At 40.1% G+C, this 22514-nt stretch overlaps 1 protein-coding gene across 1 annotated transcript in view; it reads left to right on the top strand.

Annotated features, from left to right (window-relative positions):
* The window catches only part of KIF13B (kinesin family member 13B), a 654496-nt gene that overhangs the window by 103335 nt on the left and 528647 nt on the right, over positions 1-22514 (top strand). Inside the window, exon 2 of the mRNA XM_053709534.1 lies at positions 10559-10652. Coding sequence (XP_053565509.1) covers positions 10559-10652 — 94 coding nt within the window. The remainder of the gene's footprint in view (positions 1-10558; positions 10653-22514) is intronic.

Here is a 22514-nt window from a genome sequence, read left to right as displayed (position 1 = left end):
AAGACTCTTAAGGTCACTGTCTTCTAACACTTTCAGTCCTGCCTTGTCTAAGAATCTAGTTGTCTGTTGTGTTATATTCCCTGGGGCCACTTTCTTCCCGTCATAGAGGTTCTCGTAATACCGTGCAAAGCTATCCGTGATTTCCTGCGGATTCGAGGTCAGTTCCCCGGTATCCCGGAATAATTTAGGTATAGAGAAGAATTTGTTCCGTTCTCTCAATTTATGTGCCAGGTATCTATCCGGTTTGTTGGCAAACACAAAGTACTGGGCTTTCAGCCTTAAGGCCGCTCTTATAGATGTGTCGTTTTGTATTTTGGCCAATTCCCTCCGTTTAGCGGTCAGTGTTCTATATGTCCTGTCAGATGTAGTTCGTTGGTGTTCCTTTTCCAGTTGTTCCACCTCCCCCTGTAATGTGTTTATTAATTTAACTGATTGTTTGTTTTTGATCGACTTTTCCTTAATAAGAAGTCCTCTTAAGTAAGGTTTATGAGCAGCCCAGCTTACTAACGGGTTTTTAACTGATTTTTCATTTATTTCCCAGTATTCCCTCAGTGCTTTTTGTATTCTCCCATGAACCCCGGGGTCCCTTAATAATGTTGGGTTGTATGTCCAAGATCTTTGTCTGGTGAAGTCTAAGAGCCCTGAGAGCTCTAAGTAGACTAGTGAGTGGTCTGACCAGACACATGTCTGGGTTCCTGAGTAAACTAAGTTGGGAGTAAGTATCTGGCTCACGTAAATATAGTCTAGAGTGGTATAAGATTTATGCGCTGGAGAGTAGTAAGTATATTCATGTTCTGAGTTGCCCACTGCTTCCCACGAATCCACCAAATTATGTTCTGACAGTGAGGTTTTAATGGATTTTATTATGCTGTTAGTTCTGTGTTGTTTGCTTGTCATTTTCCCGCTGTCTGATCTCCCTATAGGAGCTATATTAATATTAAAGTCGCCCGCCAGAATTATTCTATCTTGTGACCATTGTGTGAGTCTTTGTGATAGTTGAGAAAAGAAAGCGTTTTGAGTTTCGTTTGGAGCATATATATTACAAAGCGTTATTTTAGTATTTTGCATCGTACCCTGAACTATCACATATCTACCCTCCTTGTCCTTGCGTACTTTATCCGCTATAAAGTCTAAAGATCTATGTATCAATATAGATACCCCCCTTTTTTTAGTATCAGCTGTGGAATGAAAGTGGTGTGGAAAGTGATTTGACCAGTATCTTGGGATTGTCGACTCTGTGAAATGTGTCTCCTGTAAGAAAATTATCTTAGCCTGCAGTTTCAGATATTGTGACATAGCAGTTCTACGCTTTATATCTGTATTAAGACCCCTTGCATTGTGTGAAATTAAGATCAAGCTATTTGTCATCTAAACACGTTACCCCTCCTTTCCTCCAGTTCCCTAATCTCTCTATGTCTGAAAAGTCGGCCTGTAATGTGAGCGTACCTCTTTAACTTGGAGCCCCATATTCCCTCTAGCCACCACACCTTTTTCTGATTCTTATGAACCCGGACCTTACCATTGAACGGCACCACCTGAGTAAAAAAATGAGTGAATAAAAATAACAATAACAAACATAAACCTTGAATATGAACAATAACATTTTCAGTCTTAACTGACCAACTAAGCATCTTAACTAAAAGGGCAGTTACAATACTTCCTCTTCTGTCTTACACTATGACATTGGCTTTTAAATCATTAAAACTATACATCTAATAGCTGTTTCTGATCTTGTAAAGTGTCCTTGGATTTTGGTCCTGTAACGGGCCCTACAGCCGGGGAAGAGATAAGCTCTTCTAAGTTTTGTTAGATAGTTCCGGGTGATTACCCACTTTGGTATACTAATAGATAAGTCTCTCGGTGGATTAGGTCTTTCGCCACTTGTTTAGGCCACCTACTGTAATAGAAGGCCCCAAGGCCTTATCACGCCATATTTTGTAACAACATAAAAAAAGGGGAAAAAAAACATACATATGTCTAAATATCATACTCATCTGTCCCTCGAATCAGTGATTGTGCATAGTCAGTGTCCACAGAAAAAAGAAGCCATTGATCCATGGTCCTAACTACGAGCTCTTCAAAACTCGCCACAACATTACCAGTGTACTGTCGCTCTCATGTCTTCACGTTTTTCTTTTCTTTTCCGGGACTTTAGTCCATTTCCTCTGAAACGGTTGTTTATTCTGGAAATCGCTTCCAGTAGCAGGCCTCTGTGGTTGAAGGGTCGGGGGATCTAGCTTCAATCTTTGGCATGTCTCCAATATCTCCTCCGGATCCTTGATGGAGAATATTTTGTTTTCCCATGAGATGTGGAGGGCAAATGGGAAACCCCATCTGTACGGGATTTGGTTCTTTCTCAACATAGATGTGAGTGGCCTGAGGGCCCCCCTCCTCTGTAGTGTCCTCAGACATAAGTCCTGAAAAAATTGTATAATGTTTCCCTGGTGCTTATATGTGGGATGTCTGCGGGCTGCAGCCAAGATTTCTTCTTTCTCTTGATATCTGAGCATCCGAACAATAATGTCCCTTGGCGGCTCTTCTCCTTTAGGCTTTGGTCTAAGAGCCCTATGAGCTCTCTCCATCTGAAATTTTTCCTCTCCACCAGCACCAGTGATACCCTGAAATAAGTTGACTAGATATGTGTTGAGGTCTTTAGGGCCCACAGTTTCAGGGACGCCCTTCAGGCGTATGTTACAACGCCGACTGCGGTTCTCAAGGTCTTCTAGCTTATCGTGAATACTTTCAATTTCCTGCTGCTGCAAAGACACTTGAGATGTAACATCATTCAGGCCCTCTGACAATGCGTCACCACTTTCTTCAAGTGAATCTACTCTGGAGCCTAAATCTCCTATTTCCTGCTTTAGTTCCGTAAGGCTGCTAGTTACAGTATTCTGCAGGGTTTCCATTTTGTCTAGTAATTTCTCAAAATTAGTGGAAATGTCTTGCTTCGTCATTAAATGTTCAAGATCAGCTCTTGTTATTGGTGCTTGACTGTCTGCCTCAGTTTGTTGTCTGGTAACTGGGTCTCTCTCCTCATCTGACTGTGGAGATTGCTGTTCTGGGGATTTTTCACCCCTTGAGGATTTAAAGAACATTGAGGCTGATGTTTGTTTACTCACAGGTGTAGCCTTTATGTTGCGTCTGGCTGCCATGATGTAATCTTTCATCTATTTGTTTAGGCCTCTTCCCAGTCTCAGCCGTTATGAATGCTAAATGGTGACCCTTAATTGTTTTCTGCCTTGTTTGCTGTCTGTCTCCCACTGATTACTCAAAATTCTGAGTATCCATCATTATAAACTGTTCTGTTGTGTGGTCTGACTTTTCTCAGCTTGCGTGATTGCCAGTTCCGGTTATTAATATGTCTTCTGCAGACCTTGTATTTAACTTTGTAAGTGCTAACAATCACTGTTTCTACGCTTTTCCACTATGGTACATCCTCACCTTTCAAGCAGGTTTAGGGAACATCTGTGATCATTAAATATGTTGCATATCTGTCTTTTAGCCGCACCGCATGCCTGCTTCTTTCTCCCCAGTTTTCATGTGAGTGGCTCCGGGTGTCTCGTGCTCCGCCGCCAGTCTCCTTCTAGCCTTATGCAGTCATCCTTGAGATGTCACTTATTCCTCACTTGTATACTCCGGTGTCGACTGCGATGCTGATTAAGTTAACACCCGTACCGATGCCCATCTCCCAGGAAAGGAGACCTTTCAGACTTGCCACGAGGTATTTTTTTCCAAATATGGCCGCCGGCCTGCGGTTCTGTAGCGTTCTGCAAGTCTGACCTCTTTGTCGACCAAGCTGTCAAGTTGTGTTACTCCGAAAGGTTCACTGATGGTCCGGTCAGTCTCATAATACTTTCGGTCCTTTATGCCAGCTATTATTATGCCACAATCGCCTTTAAACCATATTGTCTACCCGGAGCTCGGCACTTATGCGACCATTCTTGTGCCTCTCAAGGCTCCGCCAAATTAATTATTTTTAAATGGACCAGGTATAACATGCAAATTTAATTATTTATTTTTTTTAAATTAAAATTACTTTAGTTTTCTGGGTGTCATTTGTTGTAACTTAGCTATTTGAAGATGCTTTATATATACTTCGTATTTTTTATTTTTGGTTTACAATTGGTAGCATTTCTTAAATTTGCTAGCCAGCCTTTATATTAAAAACATAATTTATGCTTACCTGATAAATTTATTTCTCTTGTAGTGTATCCAGTCCACGGATCATCCATTACTTATGGGATATTCTCCTTCCCAACAGGAAGTTGCAAGAGGATCACCCACAGCAGAGCTGCTATATAGCTCCTCCCCTAACTGTCATATCCAGTCATTCGACCGAAAACAAACAGAGAAAGGAGAAACCATAGGGTGCAGTGGTGACTGTAGTTTAATTAAAATTTAGACCTGCCTTAAAAGGACATGGCGAGGCCTCATTTTTAAAGGCCCAGGTGGAAGCCACAGCTCTAGTAGAATGAGCTGTAATCCTTTCAGGGGGCTGCTGTCCAGCAGTCTCATAGGCTAAGCGTATTATGCTCCGAAGCCAAAAGGAGAGAGAGGTTGCCGAAGCTTTTTGACCTCTCCTCTGTCCAGAGTAAACGACAAACAGGGTAGATGTTTGACGAAAATCTTTAGTAGCCTGTAAGTAAAACTTCAAGGAACGGACTACGTCCAGATTATGCAAAAGATGTTCCTTCTTTGAAGAAGGATTAGGACACAATGATGGAACAACAATCTCTTGATTGATATTCCTGTTAGAAACCACCTTAGGTAAAAACCCAGGTTTGGTACGCAGGACTACCTTCTCTGCATGAAAAATCAGATAAGGAGAATCACATTGTAAGGCTGATAGCTCAGAGACTCTCTGAGCCGAGGAAATAGCCATCAAAAACAGAACTTTCCAAGATAAAAGTTTAATATCAATGGAATGAAGGGGTTCTAACGGAACTCCCTGAAGAACTTTAAGAACCAAGTTTAAGCTCCACGGGGGAGCAACAGGTTTAAACACAAGCTTAATTCTAACCAAAACCTGGCAAAATGCCTGGACGTCTGGAACCTCTGCCAGACGCTTGTGCAAAAGAATAGACAGAGCAGAAATCTGTCCCTTTAAGGAACTAGCTGATAATCCTTTGTCCAAGCCCTCTTGGAGAAAAGACAATATTCTAGGAATCCTAACCTTACTCCATGAGTAATTCTTGGATTCACACCAATAAAGATATTTACTCCATATCTTGTGGTAGATTTTCCTGGTAACAGGCTTTCGTGCCTGTATTAAAGTATCAATGACTGACTCGGAGAAGCCACGCTTTGATAGAATCAAGCGTTCAATCTCCATGCAGTCAGTCTGAGAGAAATTAGATTTGGATGATTGAAAGGACCTTGTATCAGAAGGTCCTGTCTTAGAGGCAGAGTCCATGGTGGAAAGGATGACATGTCCACTAGGTCTGCATACCAAGTCCTGCGTGGCCACGCAGGTGCTATCAGAATCACTGATGCTCTCTCCTGTTTGATTTTGGCAATCAGTCGAGGGAGCAGAGGAAACGGTGGAAACACATAAGCCAGGTTGAAGAACCAAGGCGTTGCTAGAGCATCTATCAGCGTCGCTTCTGGGTCCCTGGACCTGGATCCGTAACAAGGAAGTTTGGCGTTCTGGCGAGACGCCATGAGATCCAACTCTGGTTTGCCCCAACGATGAGTCAACTGAGCAAACACCTCCGGATGGAGTTCCCACTCCCCCGGATGGAAAGTCTGACGACTTAGAAAATCCGCCTCCCAGTTCTCCACGCCTGGGATATGGATTGCTGACAGGAGTGGTACTCTGTCCAGTGATTTATTTTTGAGACTTCTAACATCGCTAGGGAACTCCTGGTTCCCCCTTGATGGTTGATGTAAGCCACAGTCGTGATGTTGTCCGACTGAAATCTGGTGAACCTCAGAGTTGCTAACTGAGGCCAAGCCAGAAGAGCATTGAATATTGCTCTTAACTCCAGAATATTTATTGGAAGGAGTTTCTCCTCCTGAGTCCACGATCCCTGTGCCTTCAGGGAATTCCAGACTGCACCACAACCTAGAAGGCTGGCATCTGTTGTTACAATTGTCCAATCTGGCCTGCGAAAGGTAATACCCTTGGACAGGTGTACCCGAGACAACCACCAGAGAAGAGAATCTCTGGTCTCTTGATCCAGATTTAGCAGAGGGGACAAATCTGTGTAATCCCCATTCCACTGACTCAGCATGCATAATTGCAGCAGTCTGAGATGAAGGCGCGCAAATGGCACTATGTCCATTGCCGCTACCATTAAGCCGATTACCTCCATACACTGAGCTACCGAAGGGCGTGGAATGGAGTGAAGAACACGGCAAGCATTTAGAAGTTTTGATAACCTGGACTCCGTCAGGTAAATTTTCATTTCTACAGAATCTATAAGAGTCCCTAAGAAGGAGACTTGTGAGTGGGGATCGAGAACTCTTTTCCTCGTTCACTTTCCACCCATGCGACCTCAGAAATGCCAGAACTATCTCTGTATGAGACTTGGCAATTTGAAAGCTTGACGCCTGTATCAGGATGTCGTCTAGATACGGAGCCACCGCTATGCCTCGCGGTCTTAGAACCACCAGAAGTGAGCCCAGAACCGTTGTAAAGATTCTCGGGGCTGTAGCCAACCCAAAGGGAAGAGCTACAAATTGGTAATGCCTGTCTAGAAAGGCAAACCTTAGAAACCTATGATGATCTTTGTGAATCGGTAAGTGAAGGTAGGCATCCTTTAAGTCCACTGTGGTCATGTACTGACCACCTTGGATCATGGGTAAGATGGTCCGAATAGTTTCCATTTTGAAAGATGGAACTCTGAGGAATTTGTTTAAGATCTTTAGATCCAAAATTGGTCTGAAGGTTCCATCTTTTTTGGGAACCACAAACAGATTTGAATAAAAACCCTGTCCTTGTTCCGTCCGTGGAACTGGATGGATCACTCCCATAACTAGGAGGTCTTGCACACAGCCTCTTTCTTTATCTGATTTGCAGATAGCCTTGAAAGATGAAATCTCCCTTGTGGAGGGGAAGCTTTGAAGTCCAGAAGATATCCCTGAGATATGATCTCCAACGCCCAGGGATCCTGAACATCTCTTGCCCACGCCTGGGCGAAGAGAGAAAGTCTGCCCCCTACTAGATCCGTCGCTGGATAGGGGGCCGTTCCTTCATGCTGTCTTAGAGGCAGCAGCAGGCTTTCTGGCCTGCTTGCCTTTGTTCCAGGACTGTTAAGGTTTCCAGGCCTGCTTAGACTGAGCAAAAGTTCCCTCTTGTTTTGAAGCGGAGGAAGTTGATGCTGCACCTGCCTTGAAATTTCGAAAGGCACGAAAATTAGACCTTTGCTTGGGCCCTGTCCTGAGGAAGTAATGTCAGCAATAATTTTCCTTCAAACCAGGCCCGAATAAGGTCTGCCCCTTGAAAGGAATGTTGAGTAATTTAGACTTCGAAGTCACGTCAGCTGACCAGGATTTAAGCCATAGCGCCCTACGCGCTTGGATGGCGAATCCGGAATTCTTAGCCGTTAGTTTAGTCAAATGAACAATTGCATTAGAAACAAATGAGTTAGCTAGCTTAAGTGTTCTAAGCTTGTCAATAATTTCAGTCAATGGAGCTGTATGGATGGCCTCTTCCAGGGCCTCAAACCAGAATGCCGCCGTGGCCGTGACAGGCACAATGCATGCAAGGGGCTGTAAAATAAAACCTTGTTGAATAAACATTTTCTTAAGGTAACCCTCCAATTTTTTATCCATTGGATCTGAAAAAGCACAACTGTCCTCAACTGGGATAGTAGTACGCTTTGCTAAAGTAGAAACTGCTCCCTCCATCTTAGGGACCCTCTGCCATAAGTCCCGTGTAGTGGCGTCTATTGGAAACATTTATCTAAATATAGGAGGTGGGGAAAAAGGCACACCCGGTCTATCCCACTCCTTGCTAATAATTTCTGTAAGCCTTTTAGGTATAGGAAAAACATCAGTACACACCGGTACCGCATAGTATTTATCCAGCCTACACAATTTCTCTGGTACTGCAACTGTGTTACAGTCATTCAGAGCAGCTAATACCTCCCCAAGCAACACACGGAGGTTCTCAAGCTTAAATTTAAAATTAGAAATCTCTGAATCAGGTTCCCCGAATCAGAGATGTCACCCACAGACTGAAGCTCTCCGTCCTCATGATCTGCATATTGTGACGCAGTATCAGATATGGCCCTTACAGCATCTGCGCGCTCTGTATTTCTCCTAACCCCAGAGCAATCGCGCTTGCCTCTTAATTCAGGCAACCTGGATAATACCTCTGACAGGGTATTATTCATGATTGCAGCCATGTCCTGCAAGGTAATCGCTATGGGCGTCCCTGATGTAATTGGCACCATATTAGCGTGCATCCCCTTAGCGGGAGGCGAAGGGTCTGACACGTGGGGAGAGTTAGTCGGCATAACTTCCCCCTCGTCAGAATCTTCTGGTGATATTTCTTTTATAGTTAAAGACTGATCTTTACTGTTTAAGGTGAAATCAATACATTTAGTACACATTCTCCTATGGGGCTCCACCATGGCTTTTAAACATAATGAACAAGTAGTTTCCTCTGTGTCAGACATGTTTAAACAGACTAGCAATGAGACTAGCAAGCTTGGAAAACACTTTAAACAAGTTTACAAGCAATATAAAAAAACGTTACTGCACCTTTAAGAAACACAAATTTCGTCAAAATTTGAAATAACAGTGAAAAAAGGCAGTTACACTAACGACATTTTTACAGTGTATGTAACAAGATAGCAGAGCATTGCACCCACTTGCAAATGGATGATTAACCCCTTAATACCCAAAACGGAATAATAAAAGACAAACTTTTTTTTTTTAAACAGTCACAACTGCCACAGCTCTACTGTGGCTTTTTACCTCCCTCAAAAACGACTTTGAAGCCTTTTGAGCCCTCCAGAGATGTCCTGGATCATGCAGGAAGAAGCTGGATGTCTGTGTCTGTAATTTTTGCTGTGCAAAAAACTAGCAAATTAGGCCCCTCCCACTCATATTACAACAGTGGAAAGCCTAAGGAAACTGTTTCTAGGCAAAATTCAAGCCAGCCATGTGGAAAAAAACTAGGCCCCAATAAGTTTTATCACCAAATACGTATAAAAACGATTAAACATGCCAGCAAACGTTTTATATTACATTTTTATAAGAGTATGCATCTCTATTAATAAGCCTGATACCAGTAGCTCTCACTGCATTTAAGGCTTTACTTACATTAGTTCGGTATCAGCAGCATTTTCTAGCAAATTCCATCCCTAGAAAAATATTAACTGCACATACCTTATTGCAGGAAAACCTGCACGCCATTCCCTCTCTGAAGTTACCTCACTCCTCAGAATATGTGAGAACAGCCATGGATCTTAGTTACTTCTGCTAAGATCATAGATAACGCAGGCAGATTCTTCTTCTAACTACTGCCTGAGATAAACAGTACACTCCGGCACCATTTAAAAATAACAAACTTTTGATTGAAGAATAAACTAAGTATAAAACACCACACTCCTCTTACAACCTCCATCTTGGTTGAGGCTTGCAAGAGAATGACTGGATATGACAGTTAGGGGAGGAGCTATATAGCAGCTCTGCTGTGGGTGATCCTCTTGCAACTTCCTGTTGGGAAGGAGAATATCCCACAAGTAATGGATGATCCGTGGACTGGATACACTTAACAAGAGAAAAACAGATAAATTACAAGAGAAGATTGTACCCCTCTGGGCTAAAACAGAAAGGTCATGATCTAATGATTTGTAATTGTAATCAGGAATGGTAGAAAGACATTTTATTATGAATAAAAATACTTTGTATGTATAAAGACTTTAAAATTAGGGCAAATGATAATTCTATTTCCGTAGAGCTAGAATTGGTTATCTGATGGTACATTTGAAGTATGTAGCATATACAATAGGATAACTCTTGTTACATTCCTGCTTAGTTTTAAAGGGACGTCAACCCAAAATGTTGCTTTCAGTATTCAGATAGAGCATACAATTTTTTAAACAACTTTCCAAAATAATTTCTGTTATAAATTTTTGCTTCATTTTCTTGTTATCCTATATTGAAGGAACAGCAATGCACTACTGGGAGCTAGGTTAGTGCATAAATGTGTAGGCACCAATCAGCAGCTAGTTCCCAGCTATTTGGCCTACCTAGGTATGAATTTCAACAAAGGATACCAAGAGAACTATGCAAATAATATAATAGAAGTAAATTGGAAAGTTGTTTAAAATGTTTGCTCTATTTGAATCATGAAGAAACATTTTGGGGTTCATGTCCCTTTTAGTGCTTGTTGTAGCATTCTGAAACTGGTTTAAAATGAAAAATTAGGTGTGTTTTTTGTTGTTGCTATAGTTCTCTATTGCTAAATGTGATCTGGGTGTTAATGGACAATATGACGAGCCTACACTGTAAGGTTGACCCTCTGGAACATGTTTGAGGTTGACTTGTAGAGTTTGAGATTTTAATATAATGTGGTCTCATACTTGATGTGCTCTCTTTACAGAGTTGGACCTTCATACAAAATGTGTGGTGGACGCAGAAAACAATCAAATCATCCTTTATCCCTCAAACACCAACTTGTCCAAAGGGGATACCCGGTAAGTACCAGCTTCCTCTATTTAGCCTTTGCGTTCTTCTGGGCCCCTCACTAAGAAAGTAGTTGACTACTTGCAGATCAATAAAGTGCACCAAGTTAAAGTTGATAATAGGAATAATCCATGTATACAAAGCACTTGGTTGATGCCACTTACAAGAGCCAAATACTACTTCAAAATTACTGTCCCATAAACCCGGCACGGTAGAGCAGGCATGCAATATAACAGGCGGAGCAAGTCAAAGACACTGAGATGGTTCCGTTACCATCAGGAAACTGCCGCTGTGAGTTGAGCTACCAGTCTCAACTGCACACTCTTAAGTGGATTTTAGCGTCCTTACGGATGAAAAACATACTGGTTGAGTTAAGGGGATGCCCTGGCATCAGTTTCCCGGTGGTAACGGTACCATCTCAGTGTGTTTGACTTGTTCCACCTGTTTTATTGCATGCCTGCTTTACCCTGCTGGGTTTATGGGATAGTAATTTCGAAGAAGTATTTGGCTCTTGTCAGTGGCATCATCCAAGTACTTTGTCTACATGGATTATTCCTATTATCAACCTAAACTTGGTGCACTTTATTGATCTGTAAGTAGCCGGCTATTTTATTAGTGAGGGGCCCAGTAGCTTTTTTTAATGAATTTTTAGATATTTTCTATGAATTTAATAATTTTGATTAATGTATGTCTTGAACAAAACAATGTCCCTCATAGCTTGCGTATTTGCTAGTTTTCTAGACTTTTGGGTGTGTAAATTTCCTTGCACCCTCTTCTCACAACAAAAACTGCCTCTAGATGCACCTGCTTATTATCTAAATAATGTTTACATTTTGGTGAACAACAAGTGTTTGAATTTTTATTTTTATTTGTAACCCCAGCTAGTTTAATGTTATTTGGCTAGAAAGTCAAAGGAACTTTAGCACCTTTGAGTGACAGAAGGGTCATATTCTAACCCTCACCTACAGACCACTTACTAGTTTTTAGTGTCAGATATAAACTGATTTCCTAGCTGCTACCCTCTGATAAATGTATTTTACCAGTATAAAATGTTTTATAAAGGGCTTGACAAAACTAACCTCACTTATGCCAGTTGGTTGTGAGAGTCAACCAAAACTTCAGCTGAACATCAGTGATCTCTTATACAGAGGGTCTTTTAAGGTCACACACTGCATTTTGTGCATTTACAAAAAAAATAGCCTTAATTGTGTGTTTTTCACGCTGTGTTGCGTTTTGTGCTTACAGGCTGTGCTAGTGAGAAATGACTGCTGTGTTTCTATGGGGACAAGAGCTCTAGTTATGAAAGAAACCATCCTTAGATTTTAGAAACCGAGGGCATGGCAATAAATTACACAGTGTATAATATAAAAGTTGTTATTTTGTAGCAATGGGAAATACAAATTGTATTTATTAAATAAATAGTTATATGGGAACATCATTTATCCAGAACAGGACTTCCATTGTATTTGCAGTTTAGATTCTGGCTTCTACGTTTGGTTTTCCTATGACCTATATCAAGATATCTATGCAGCAGGCAGGACAATGCCAAGTCTCATATCGGATTATGCCTATTTCCTTAAGAAGAACTATGTAATACATTTGATCACAATTATGTTTGTTGACTCCTTTAATAGTTTTGTTTTGTAATTGTCATTTCAGGAAATGTTTGAGCGACAGATACAGTGATCTACAAATTTTATTTAGGATGTGATTTTGTTTTTCACGTTTACAAAAGTAAGAACTGTCTCTTCTGTATTGCTGATATAGGGGACAGATTAGTTCAATTTAGCAGGTAGGGCCTTGGAATAAAGTAATATTGAGTCTAGACCATTGTCGGTCACCTTTGCAACATGTAATTGTTCAGAAAAGTGTGCGTACCCCACCCCATAATGTGAATAATTGATAACCGATATATTTTTAAGATTTCAGGAATTTATTTTAAAATCCAGTCTTACCTTTGGAAAATTAGAGCAACATATAATAAAGAAAACAATGTGAAGAGTAAACACATACATAAAACACACACACATAGTTTTTGTATTATTATGTGTCTGTCATTGGGTGAACCATACATGATGATGGTAGAACTGAGAAATGCAGATTCCTGTGAAATGTTGCATTACGGTAAAAATGAGGAGTACCCCTTACCAAAGCTTCATATACCCAGCGGTGCATGTACCACGTGCTGAGAGGCAGCACAGGTAGAGACATGGCGCTATTGCTAGTTAATAGTACTGAGCAAGTTAGAGTATGATGGATTGAATTAGGACATAGACTGGTGAAGATACTGGTATGAGGGGCTCACAGATGAGGATGGACTCGGAACAAGCGTATTACATTTCTATTTCATTACAAAGTTGTACTTGAAGTATAATAAGCTGCACAGCTTTTTATTTAGAATACATAACTGATATGCAAGACATCAGCTAATTGCAATGAAACCAGATGGAGCATGAGTCTGGAAATGATGTCTCCGTGCCTGTTGGCAATACACAGGCAAGAAATGTGACCTACATTAAAGTGGCAGCTGTCCTCCTTTGTCTGTCTGTTTAATTGGACTCGTAGTGCAGCCATGTTTATGGGTGTACATACTGCAGTATGCAGTGGGCCATACTAAAATACTAAGCAGATAAAATTAAATGTTTATGCATTGTTTGTACACAATATATTACATGAACTAAATCCCTCAGACTAAAGAATGCCAGAAGCTGTAGAGCGTCAGATGAGGCTTGTGATTAAAATGTTTTCTAAGGAAATTACACGTTCTGTAATGAGAGCACTGTAGAATAAATCCTGAATCGGGAGAGGAAGTGTTTTTTGGGGAAATAGGAAGGCATTACAACAATAAGAAAGGGCCCAGCAGGGAACAAACACAGCTTAGTAGCTTGTTCTTTGGGATAGTGCCTACCTAGAGAACGGCGTCTTATGTCCAATTTAACCATTTAATTATATAATTTAGGTCCCTTCCAAAATGACTACCTACCCAGAAATACAAGGCATTTCTCTGGAGATGGGTTTAGTACAACCTCCCCTAGATGTACGTTTCAGCCTGTATGGGGTTCTTTAGAAAGATACAGCTTTATCACTCTGAGTAGTGTGTAAGGTATTGATTCCCTTTTATAGAGACAATTCCTCTGTCGCTTGCATGTAGAACAAAAGCAAGAAAGTGTTCAACTGGGAAGAGACATAACTTACTTGCTTAGGAGCCTACAATTGTGGAGAACTTTCCTGATGTAAATCACTGTGATTCCACACAAAAGCACAGTTCAGCTGTGAAATACTAGTCCATTCTCCTCTAAATAAGACGGCTAACCCCATATATTGGCTATATAACGACCTATCGTGGAGAATCTAAACATGCTTCATAGACCAGAATAAATGGGGGGTGAATATGTAAACTAGTTAGTCTTTTTAATTTGTCTATTGCTTCACAGTGACCTAAATATTTCTGACCATCAGTGTGCAGAGGGGCGCACTGGTGAAGTAGCCAGATGGGGCATGTTCAAATTATACCGTGTTAATTAATTAGATCATGTTCTATCTACGAGTGGGATTGTCAATTTGTATTTTCCTTGCTTAATAACAGTGCTAGAAAAATGATAATAAAAATATCAGCTATTCTTTACCTAGTACTACTTTGATCATATGAATTTTTATGTGGTGGGAGACACTTGTATGTACTTTAGGTCTAAATAGTCCAAAAAGCTTATTTCTAGCCCAAGCTCAAATGTTACAAATTAGAAGTGAACATATTTTATTCTGCTCATTTGCACCTTCTACTGTTCGTACTGAGAACTGACAATCTATGCAAAGTAAAAATGCCATATTAATCTGTGTTCTGCAGTTTTTGTTTAAAGTGACGTGCACGTCATAATTAAACGTTCATGGTTTACATAGAACATACAATTTTCAAACATTGTCGCTATTATTTTCTGTTAACTAAAGAGACACTAAGCCTTTCTTGCTCCTGTAAAATTATGGGTGCCACCATTTTGGAACTTGTCCACCAGAGTGTTGTTAAAGGGACAGTAAAGTAAAAAAACTATCTTTTAAGATTTAAATAGGGCATGTGATTTTAAACAACTTTCCAATTTACTTTTATAACCAATTTTGCTTTGTTCTCTTGGTATTCTTAGTTGAAAGCTAAATCTAGGAGGTTATGTGCTAATTTCTTAGACCTTGAAGACTGCCTCTAATCTGAAAGCATTTTGACAGTTTTTCACCACTAGAGGGCGTTAGTTCATGTGTTTCATATAGATAACATTGAGCTCAGGCACGTGAAGCTTCAAGGAGTCAGCACTGATTGGCTAAAAATGCAAGTCTGCCAAAAGAACTGAAATAAGAGGGCAGTTTGCAGAGACATAGATGCAAGGTAATCACAGAGGTAAAAAGTATATTATTATAACTGTGTTGGTTATGCAAAATTGGAGAATGGGTAATAAAGGAATTATCTACCTTTTTTTAAACAACAAAAATTCTGTTGTTTACTGTCCCTTTAAAGAAACAGTCTACTTTAAATGTTTTATTATTTAAAAAGATAGATAATCCCTTTATTACCCATTCCCCAGTTTTACATAGCCAATAATGTTAGATTTACCTTTGTGGTTACCTTGTATCTAACCCTCTGCAGACTGCCCCCTTATCTCAGTGCTTTTTACAAACTTGGACATTCAGCCAATTAGTGCTGACTCATGCGTAACTCCACACATGAACTAGCACTGTATCTGTAAAAGGCTAATAAAATGCACTAAGATAAGAGGCGGCCTTCAAGGGCTTAGAAATTAGTCTATGAGCCTACTTAGGTTTTGCGTTCAACAAAGAATACCAAGCGAACAAAGCACATTTGATTATAAAAGCAAATTGGAAACGTTTAAAATGACATGCCCTATCTGAATCATGAATTACTTTACTGCCCCTTTAACCTATAATTGGTTGTTGATTAATCAGTTGTGGTATCTTATGTAAACGTCAAATAAAAAAATATTTAATGTACCCCTAGGAATGTGATCATTTTTATAGTGCAGTAGTGTAGGGATGGTTTAAACACCTGTGTGGTCTGACTGGCATTAACTTACAGACTTGCATAATAATAGAAGCAGGTAAAAGACAAATCTTGCCATACCTGGATCCGTATTTGTTAATATTTTTCACACAAAAACCCCCAAAAAACAAAACCTATGTAAATGAGATATGACTTAATCAGGGTCTAGCGGGGTTTGCATGTGCTGTTGTACAAACAATGTACATCCATACCATCTCAAACCTGTACTCAGGCTTCCCCAACTGGCCAGGTTTTCAGGATTACCTTGGATGAGAACAGGTAAAATAACCATTTGTTACTAATCAGCTGATTGTTTCACCTGTGCTCCATTTTTGATATCCTCAAAATGTGGCCTGTTAGGGAGGTCTGAGGACAGGTTTGAAAACCAGCGAGAGAGCATAGTTTTAAACAACTTTCTAGTTTGCTTTATTCTCTTGGTATCCTTTGTCAAAAAGCATACCTCGGTAGGCTCAGGAGCAGCAATGCATTACTGGGAGATATCTGCTGATTGGTGGCTGTACTTAATGTCTCTTGTCATTGGCTCACTTTATATGTTCAACTAGCTCCAAGGAGTGCATTTGCTGCTCCTTCAAGAAAGGATGCCAAGAGACTAAAACAAATTACATAATAAAAGTACATTGAAAATGGAATAATTAAATAAAAATGTTCTATCTCCATTTTTAAAGGGACATGAAACCCAAATTTTTTTTCTTTCATGATTTAGGTAGAACATACAATTTTAAACAACTTTCCCATTTACTTCTATTATCAAATGTTTCATTCTCTTGTTATCATTTGATGAATGAGCAGCAATGTGCTACTTGTTTCTAACTGAACACATGGGTGAGCCAATGACATTCAGTATATATATGCAGCCACCAATCAGCAGCTAGAACCTAGGTTATTTGCTGCTCCTGAGCTTACATAGATAAACCTTTTACCAAAGGATAACCAGAGAAGAAAGCAAATTAAATAAAATAAGTCAATTGGAAAGTTGTTTAAAATTGTATGTTCTGTGTAAATCATAAATGTTTAATCGTGACTTTACTGTCCTTTTAAGCTGTTTGCGAAATAAAAACTAAAAACAAACGACTTGTTTCAGGCATGTTTGGGTAAATTAGATATGGATCTGTCAGGAACTGTATGTTCTGTGCAAGATAAGACTTGGTTCCAGGAGGGTCTAGATATGTTTGTGTTAAAGGGTTAAATAACCACACCTGGACCCAAGACTATTTAAGGACACAGCTTTCAGTTTGCTCAATTGTTTTATGACGGAAAAATTCCTTCATATGTCCTTAAGAGGTTAATTTAGATGTGTATCATGCAGTATTTAATTTGTTTGTTTTTATGGTGAAACTTCTTGGATTTTGAAGGATATGGATGGTTTTTTATTTGTATTAAATATAAATAGAACTGACAAAATCTTTAGCATGATTTAGTGGGATCGGGATTTGTTTATATAAAATAAGGGGGCATTGTAGTGTAAAATTGGTTTACCCATAACCATAATGTGTTTCTAATTACTTTTTTCAACCTGCAGAGTATAAAATGTATGAGGAAATCTTTATTTTTTTTCTATATGAAATGGCTTTCTCAGTTCTTTGACACCATAACCTATTATTTTTTTTTTTTTTTTCAATAGCCAATCTGGGTTTTAGTTTGCAGACAACAAGGCTTTAGTCCTATTCATAAAGTTAGTGTAAATAAAATGCATTGTTCTGCAGTTATTTGATAAAGCCAATTAGGGATAGATATGTAGAAGGATTATCCTTTAAGAAGTCAGCAGGGTGCATTTAAAAATTAGAAACTGTATATAAAAAAAATCAAGGTGCTTACTGTCCCTTTAATACAGCTTTTAGTAATTTAATATAAATGTCGCAAAAGACGAATCCTGTATCTTGCTAACGGTGAACCATAAAACTGAATTCTGTATTAAATTTAGCAAAAATCACAGGCTTAAAAAGGATGAACCTATTTTGGAGAAACAGTCCAAAAGAGCTTACATATTGATGATACTGCCAGTATAAATAGAAAGATTGTAAGTAAGATGCTGTGTAATTAATATAATTAATTGATCTTTTTGTCTAAATATACAAATAGTGATTTTTTTTTGTATGCGGTTTGTTGTCAGATGTGTTTATTACATTACCTTGCACACTCATGTAAGAGTTTCCTGAGAAGCCAACGGGTGGTTGAAGCAGGGTTGTCTAGATATGTGCTACGGTGGAATTTAGAATCCCTGCTCCCTTCTGTCCAGGCTGTGTGTTACAAGACTAATGTCACAGCCCGTGGTTTGGAATTCTAAGCATGATGAGCCACATTTCTCTGCTTGGGTTGGAGTACACCATCTGCTCTTGGGAAGGGTATTACAGCACCCTGGGTTTGGGTTCCTTACCTGGGACTCCTCCTGACTGACATGCTTAAGATGCTTCTTCACTTAGTAAGCAAGTCTGAGGCTGAAATGGTTAATATGATGTCCCAGTACAGATATTCTTATAACATGTCACTATGGAAGGAAGACAGTGTCCGTTTTACCAGTTGTCTAAAGCTTTCCTGTGTGATCTATGGATTCTACAACCAGGGGTTGATAAATATATTTGAAGCTTAGGAACCAGTCAGTATTGATGAAGCAATTTTTTGTGGGGCCAGGGAAGGGAATTATATACAGAACACTCTGAAGTTAGAAGCCAGAACTTACATTTTAGTTGTGAATTTGCCCACCCTGCTATTCTCTGTTAATTCTAATTAATGCTGCTTAAAAAAGGATTAAATATGACACTTCATTCCCTATTCTTGCTGGCGAGGGCTTATTAACATGTGTTCCCCTTCGGCTAGAAGGGAACAGCTTATAAATTAAAAGGACATGAAATCCAAGGTTTTTCATTCATGATTCAGAAAGAACATACCATTTTAAACAACTTTCCGATTTAGTTCTATTATCTAGTCTGCTTAGTTCTATTGGTATCCTTTGTTGAAAATCATATCTAGGTAGGCTCGGGAGGTGGGAGCTAGCTGCTGATTGGTGATATTTATTACTCTTATCATTGGCTTACTGATGTATTCCGTTAGCTCTTAGTAGTGCATTGTTGCTCCTTCAACAATGGATACCAAAAGGATGAAGCAAACGTTGTTTAAAACTGTATGTTCTATCTCAGTGCTTTCCAGACTTTCCGCCTGCCTGCTACTCATAACACGTAGTTGACAAGTGATTGATACCTAGTGGGTCACAGATCATCTTAACCTATTGGCGCAGCTCAGTGGAAACTGAAACTATTCTCATTGGCGACACATTGGCTCCTGACTGCATGTGTAGTCAGTGAGTGGGATAGCAGTGTGTTTGCAGCACGGGCAGTAGTCAGTTAGACTTGCAGAACTCTGAGGGCAGCAGCTTAAATGCTGAGCTGAAGTCAGAAGTCAGTGTTTTTTTTTTTTTGCAGCTAGCTCCCAGTAGTGCTTTGCTGTTCCTGCTCTTGATATATGGATAGGAAATGGAAGCTTAAAAATGCTTGATGATGAAATGTGAATGTCTTTATCTTATATTCTACTAAATATTCAGAAACCGTGTTCATCTCATCAATCTCATACATCCCATTAAAATAGTAAGCAGCTATAGGTGTTGTTGAACTTTTTTTTTTAATTTTTGCACATATATACTATTTCTTGTAAATACATTGTTATTATATAATTTATGTATCTGTATCTCTTAAAACAAGTTAGTTTAACCTCCTGTTTGCTGGTACAACTGAATTACTGTGTCGCGAAATGATGTAGGTCTAAAAAGTGTGTCACCAACATGAAAAGTTTGGAAAGCTCTGTTCTATCTGAATCACGAAATACATCTTTTGGGTTTCATGTCCCTTTAACCACAATGCCTTTTACTGCAAACACTTCAGTGGAAGATGTAATTAGTGCAGTTCCTGATTAGTTGTACTTTATGGTTAAATAGAGCAAATGTATAGAGATTGCAAAGGTGCATCACAAGACCATTACTGGGTCACAACACCATGTGTACTGGGTCGCAACTGGTGTGTGTTTTGTAGGAGTGTGTGTGTTGTATTGTATGAGATTGTGTGTGTGTGTGTGCTGTGCGTGTGTTGTGTATGAGAGTGTGTGAAAGGTATGCGTGTAATATGAAAGTGTGTATGTGTTATATGAAAGTGTGTGTGTTGTATAATAGTGTGTGTTGTAAGAGTGTGTATGGGGTGTGTGTGTTGTATGATTGTGGGTGGGTGTTGTATTATTGTGGGTGGGTGTTGTATGAGTGTGTGTGTGTTGTGTGCGTTTGTTGTATGAGAGTCTGTGTGTTGTATTATTGTGTGTGTATGTGTGGTGTGTATTGTATGACTGTGGTTTGTGTGTTGTATGATTGTGTGTGTGTATGGTGTGTGTTGTATGACTGTGGTGTGTGTGTTGTATGGTGTGTGTTGTATGAGAGTGTGTGTGTTATTACGTTTTACAACACTTTCAATTTTGACTACAATCGGGAATAAAGCATGCACATATTTTAGTCTCTTTGCCACAAATTGCAGCTATCATGTTTATTTTTTAAGAAAATATCAGACCAAGTATAAAAATTGGGTCACAAAGGTATGTGGTGTCATGGCACTGGGTCTTGGGGGGAAAAAAGTTTGAAGAACCCTGCCCTAGGCAACTTTCTGATTTGCCTAAGCACACCACTTGCATACAAATACTGCATTGCTGCCATGAATTAGACCGTTCATTTCTTTTACAAGATACGATGAGTCCACGGATTTCATCCTTGTGGGATATCGCCTCCTGGTCAGCAGGAGGAGGCAAAGAGCACCACAGCAGAGCTGTATATATAGCTCCTCCCACTCCAGTCATTCTCTTTGCCTGTGTTAGTGATAGGAAGAGGCAAAGTTAGGTGTTAGTTTAGATTCTTCAATCAAGAGTTTATTATTTTTAAAATGGTACCAGTCAGTGCTATTTTACTATAGGGTGTAGCCGTATTCCTTGTCAGCCTCTAGAATAGAACTACAGGTGGCTTTAGAGCAATGGGAACTGGTGGGAATAAACTCTCACTGCGCCTCCCATATTAGTGCTGCCCTTTGTATACTGATGGTCTTAGCAGATATTAACTAAGGCCCTTCTGTGTCCATAGAACTGCAGGAGGGAGAAGACCTCTTGATCCTGTGGGACTTCTCATGCTGTTGATCAGCACAGAGGTAAGTGCAGTCTTTTATTTTCTAGGAAACAGTCTACCTCAGAATGGACTGTTTACTTCTGATCTGTTGAGGAACAAGAACCCTCTGGAAGTAGGGCTGCTTTCTGTAACAGTGTGTGTGAGTTGTCATGGGTGGAAAGAATGTCGACCTACACAAGGGGGTCACATTATGGAGCTAATAATTTTATTTGGCCTAATGTGATTTTCAGGATGGGGCTTGTATAGGTCACTGCTACAGTGTGCTTCTACGTTTGGACGCTGGGAGTGTGTTACCGGAGTCTTGTTATAGGACTCCGGTTTAAGTCTTTGTGTTGTTGATCCGGTCTTTCTGAGAAAGCGGTTGTCTGTTAGAGAAGTGGCTTTTCATTGCCGCGCAGAGTCTATCACTACGGATGTTCCTTGCCGTGCAGAGTAATGGCTGATGCGACGCCCACGATGGGCAGGACTTTCTTTGGCGCGCTTGACTTTCCTTGCCGTGCAGACTTTATTGCGGAAGTCCCAGCTGCTAAGGATCAGTCTAAGCATATCGCCACGGCCGCATGGTTGACAGTGTAACGAGCGTTCTTGGTAGTTTGTGCAATACATTCCGGTTCAATTCCAAGTGTGGTCGGAGGACCATGGGGGCAGGTAGGCACCTCAGCAGAGCTGTTGAGGCGAGGTGCTAGGTTATGTTTCATCCTAAATAAAAGTCTATCCTTAAAGAGTGATTATATTGTTAACTTTTTCAGGGTATCTGACATATGTTAACACCTGTTTATTTTAAAGGCACAGTATCTGCTCAGGTTTAAAATATTCTGACGGATTTTAGTCTGTGCTGCTATTTCTATACTGGTTGGCTATAAGTTAAAAGCCTATACTTTTAAGCCCAAATTGCTTCTTGCTTTCTATTGCCATGGATGCAGATGATATCCAGACTGTAGCGTGTTCTATGTATTTGGATGCCACTGTGGAACCTCCTGCTCCTTTTTGTCCCTCATGCATTGAGAGGGCCTTACATTTTAGAGACAAAATTGTTTTTGACAAATCTTTGACTAAGAATGCTTCTCAAGAGTCTACAGATGAGTTGCAGAGCATACCGCAGCTTTCTCCCCAAGCGTCACAGCCCTTAACGCCCGCTCAAGCGGGACCTTGTATTTCTCCTGTTTCTGCAGCTTTTACATTAAAAGACATAGCTGCAGTGATGTCCTCTACGCTTTCTGATGCGTTAGCTAATTTTCTCATATTGCACAGCAAGCGTCCAAGACAGGACAACTATGTAGTGAATTCAGCCTCTGATACTATGATGGCGATAACTGACGTACCCTCCCGGGGTTCTGAGTTGGCGGGTACTGAGGAACTCTCCGAAGGTGAACTTTCTGAATCAGGGAGTGCTTTACCTCTGTCTGATTCTGATGTAGTTTCTTTCAGGTTTAAGCTTGAGCACCTCTGTTTATTGCTGAGGGAGGTGATGGTTACTCTGGATGATTGTGACTCAATAGTGGTCCCTCTGGAGAAATTGAGTAAGTTGGACAGATACTTGGAAGTTCCATCTTATTCGGATGTCTTTCCAGCCCTGAAGAGGGCTTCAGAGATTATTGCAAAAGAATGGGAGAGACCAGGTATTTCCTTCTCTCCTTCTCCAGTTTTTAAAAAAATGTACCCTATAGC

This window comes from Bombina bombina, chromosome 4 (assembly GCF_027579735.1).
Source record: "Bombina bombina isolate aBomBom1 chromosome 4, aBomBom1.pri, whole genome shotgun sequence".
Taxonomy (NCBI): Eukaryota; Metazoa; Chordata; class Amphibia; order Anura; family Bombinatoridae; genus Bombina; species Bombina bombina.
Note: the sequence above shows the minus strand (reverse complement) of the source record. Positions and strands in the feature narration are given on the sequence as shown.